Source organism: Hibiscus syriacus, unplaced genomic scaffold (genome assembly GCF_006381635.1).
Source record: "Hibiscus syriacus cultivar Baekdansim isolate YM2019G1 unplaced genomic scaffold, ASM638163v2 tig00111254_pilon, whole genome shotgun sequence".
NCBI lineage: Eukaryota > Viridiplantae > Streptophyta > Magnoliopsida > Malvales > Malvaceae > Hibiscus > Hibiscus syriacus.
The window spans coordinates 387,881-392,102 of record NW_024063037.1 but is presented as its reverse complement, the minus strand read 5'-3'; the positions used below and the strand labels follow the sequence as shown (position 1 = coordinate 392,102).

Sequence of the window (4,222 nt, the reverse complement as noted above, 5' to 3'; positions counted from 1 at the left end):
TAATTGCTAATTTGCAGCTGCGAGCATATGTGTATTGTAAGTTAATAATGTTAAAATTTGTTGATAGATGTTTGTTGTTCATGAACATGCTTTTTTGTGAATATATTCAATTGTATGTTCATAAACAAGTTCATTTAAATCAACCAAACATATTTGATTATATGTTCAAATATGTTTGTTTAAAGTTAATGGACAAACAATGCTTGATTACATCCAATTTTAAATGAGTCAAGCTCCAATCGATGAATACCCTAAATTCCTTAAACACATGCTGATGTCAAAGCAAGTTAAACAAACATGAATATAGGTTTATTCTATTTGTTGAAGCTCGGCTTGTTTACAGCCCTAAAAATAAAATAAAAAAGTTCCAGTGCAGTAAAAGATTTCAGAAACATTTTTAAAACTGCTGCTATGGTAGCGAATAGCCATGACTAAAGTCTGTACTTATTATCTCCGGTAGAGGATTGTTACCTTACCAGTTTCAAGTAGGTGACTGCTGTTCGACAGCAACTGGAACATTCTATATGCATCTTTTCCATATCTTTTCAACACAACAGACTCCACCTGCAGTATAAGATATGTTAATGGTCATTTAACAGAATGAAGCATGAGCAACTCAACTATTTTAATCAACACTGAAATCAGAAAAACCTCCTCATTCTGAGCCAGTTCAATTATTTTCTTGAAATCTGAAAAAGAACAACAATGGGTCACCAGAAATATAAAACAAATTAATCAGCCAAAACAAAGATAGACAGAGAAAAAAAGGCATACAAACCGATACTATATGACTCATTGGCTGCTATTACAAACGGAGGGCAACTCAACTGAATCAGGGAGGCTCTAACGCGATCAAAGGTTATATTGCGACCTTCTTCGCTCTTTATAACTTCTTCATAAATGGAACTCAGAGAGTGGAACTGTAAAATGCAGACCATCAATAATAGAAGCGGTAATAAAAAAAATGTTGTATGAACCAAAGGAATAATCCTTTTATCCTTTTTATGTTGAACTAAGTTGACTTCCCTTGCCTAATTATGCCAAAATAGCTATGTATGGCTTTTGAGGTATATTGCTTACAATATAGCCAAAGCATCTTGCACCTCCTCTTTTCACATATTATTAAGATCTATGTTACTTGGAATAAAGTGCGGGTGAAAGATACGATATGCGTCCAGCACAGGCATGTTCATTTTTTCCAAGTTCTATATATTTGGAGTCAGGCATGAGTACTACAAGAAAATGAGAAGTCAGAGAATCATGATTAAGATTAATTTAAAAACTCCATGGATGTATAAGTAGTTTCTTAAAGCTGAAAAATAAAGCATCTCCTACTGTAACTGCAAGTTATAATTTCTATACATGACAGAATAACTCAAGTCCTCGCACTAATACCGTATTAGATCCATATTTGCATTATAGAAATAGATAAACATATCTAAATATCATTTTGGCAGTAAAATAAATACATAATTGTAGGTGCTCAAAAAATAAATAGCAAGCATATTGAAGATTAGCTGACCTGAATTCTCTGTTTTAACCTTCTTCTCTGCGCTTCTAGTTGCTTCGAGCATCGCTTTTAAGACAGTAACAGCTCCATCATCCAGGAGCGTCTTCACATTCTCGATGCAAGCCTAGAGATTGAGCACAACTTACACTAGGATTATACATAGTACTAGCAATATCTTTCATTTACATATATGAAACACAATGCTTAGTACTAGCAACATTTAGCCCATTCCTATTATCTCGACTTCATAACTTACACTAGGATTATACATAATTAGCATGAACAACTTCATAACTTACACTAGGATTATACATGATTAGCATGAAGCCTATCATCCCTCGAGTGATAAAAACACTAAAATATTCTAGAATATCAAAACTTCAAAAGTATAATTTAAATGACAAATCATAAGGTAAACTGACCCTATGCCTAAGACGTCGAATAAATTCCTCGAAATTAGCACGCCAAAGAACTACTTGCTCATCTGTAGCTCCATATTCTGTCTCTGACTCTAAGGCATCACGCTTGCGCTATAAAAGATGGGGAAATTTCAAATTAGCATACAAATAAATGAATCACATCAAATGAAATGTCTTAAGACAACCTTCTCGCCAGGTGTCACCATAGGGGAACTGGTCTCATCCTTCCCTTCAGCAGCAGGTTCAGTTTGAGTGAGAAGCAAAAATCTTAATGCTTCAGGAGGTTGCACAACACGTTGCTCTAATGTTTCTTGTTCTTCAAGAATCTAAAAGGATATATTGAAGATACTCATCAGAGTCTCATTTACTCGGGATAAAATTTAGATGGTACAAGTTGATATCAAGAGGCCGTTCACATTAAATAGAATATGAATGGCCATAAGCCTACAATATTTGCTTTAATGGAAAAATAATCATTTATACTTGTTATGCTTGCTTAGTTCATGTGACAACAGCTCTACATAAACCCACATCAACATAACAGAATATTTTACTCCGGAATTACCTGACCCGAAGTCACTAAAAACCAAATTAAGGATGCATTATACCAGTATATAGGGGCCAAAACATTTCAGGAACGCAGAAACAAGACAGTTGATTTTGATTATGAACTAGTGTTACATAAGTATGTTTCAATAGTAGTCCTTAAGGGTAGGACTGTACCGTATAGACATTGTTTCCAATACCAATCCTCTAATGATGTTTCTATCACCAGAGAAAACCACTTGCCTGGTCCAACTTTTGCACAAAAGCAATAACATACTAATTTGACACGGATCAATAGATACCTTGCCAGATTTAGCTGCTCGCTTTCTTGCATTAAGTTCTTGTTTAGTTGGGTTAGTGAGAACTGGTTCAGAAGCAGGACACTGTTCAATAAAACGAGCGTTCAGTAACTCAATAATGGCTTCCTAGACAGCATCCAAAATTACATCATCTCCTAGAAAAAATATAAAAATATATTAAATGGACATGAAAATTGAATTACGGTTATATTAATCACTTAGCTCAAGCGCAGTATCCAATCAATCCCTAACTCCTTTCAACCAAAAGAGTAACTTTAGTATATATTGAAGAAATAGAAAGTAAACATGGAAGTCTGAAAAAGTTGCCTTCATTTTGACTCGATTTTGTTCAATCAGACATTTGTTTGAGGGTAAGCCTTCCATGCTGAAGCAAAGCCTCCAACAGATCAACATACTACAAAAGCAAAGCACAAAATATAATTAAGTTTTGAATAATCTATGTTTATTTGGGCTCTCTTTGATTGATGGCTTTTATATTTACCTTAGTTTTTCTACTTTTCAAATTCCTTTCCTTTTTGTTTTCGATGAATTTTTAAAGAGGAAAAAAGGAACACGTAGCAAAAGCGCCAACTAAACAGAGCTTTAGTCTTAGTTTTACAATATTAGTAGTAATGAAGAGTTTACTTGTTCATCAAGATTCTGGGAGACAATAGTCAAGAAGTTAGGAAATCTCCACCCATGGAATATGTTATCGAACAATTCTACGTACTCAGTGTTAACTTTTGCAGCATCTTCATGCTCAACTGCATATTCCATTGCAAATTAATTTAAACAAACAAATTAAAAACAAAGGCAGAATATTACCAAATTCAATTCAATTTTGAGATTCAGAACCATTTGCGATCCCATTGCCAAATAATCCAGAGAGAGGGAATTAAAACTAAGCCCTCTTTTTCCTACATTCATAGCAGCCAAACAGAAACATACATATATAAAAATATAATTGAAAAACGAAGAAGAATTAGAGAACCAATTGTTCGAGAACAAAAGCTTAAACGCAATTGTGTTGAATCAAAACAAGTAAGCTGTTCTTGACTTGAGAAGAAGTGAGCTCTGTGAATCGGACTGTGGCTTGAAGAGTTAACGGTTCTCTCCGGAGAAGACACTCACAGACTCTCTGTAAATAAACAAAGAAAACAGAATTGAACTTTAAACTGCCACCATCATTAGTTATCAGAAATGTTTATATAAATGCATAAATAAATGTGCACAATTATAGGTATAAACAGAATGCGGAAGAGAGAAAGACTTAGGTTTATTTACAGCGACGAGATCGCCGAAGTGAGTGATGATTAGATGGACGGCGTATTTGATGCCGAACGGAGTCGCCATCGCTCGCACTTTTTCCGGGAGTGGTTTCTTTTGCTAACTAGACTGAGGAAGAGGGAAACAAAGAGTGGTTTTTTTCGTCACTACTTGCAAGATCC

At 34.6% G+C, this 4,222-nt stretch overlaps 1 protein-coding gene across 1 annotated transcript; it reads right to left on the bottom strand.

The window, feature by feature from the left end:
- Positions 1–349: 349 nt before the first annotated feature.
- On the bottom strand, positions 350–3,559 carry LOC120157409. The gene is made up of 9 exons (XM_039168536.1): positions 3,420–3,559; positions 3,102–3,189; positions 2,778–2,858; positions 2,115–2,255; positions 1,933–2,040; positions 1,523–1,634; positions 779–920; positions 652–689; positions 350–564 (listed from the first exon to the last, which is right to left on the bottom strand). Exons 1-7 carry the CDS (start codon positions 3,425–3,427, stop codon positions 895–897), a joined length of 564 nt encoding a protein of 187 aa, XP_039024467.1. The 5' UTR covers positions 3,428–3,559; the 3' UTR covers positions 350–564; positions 652–689; positions 779–894.
- Positions 3,560–4,222: the final 663 nt, after the last annotated feature.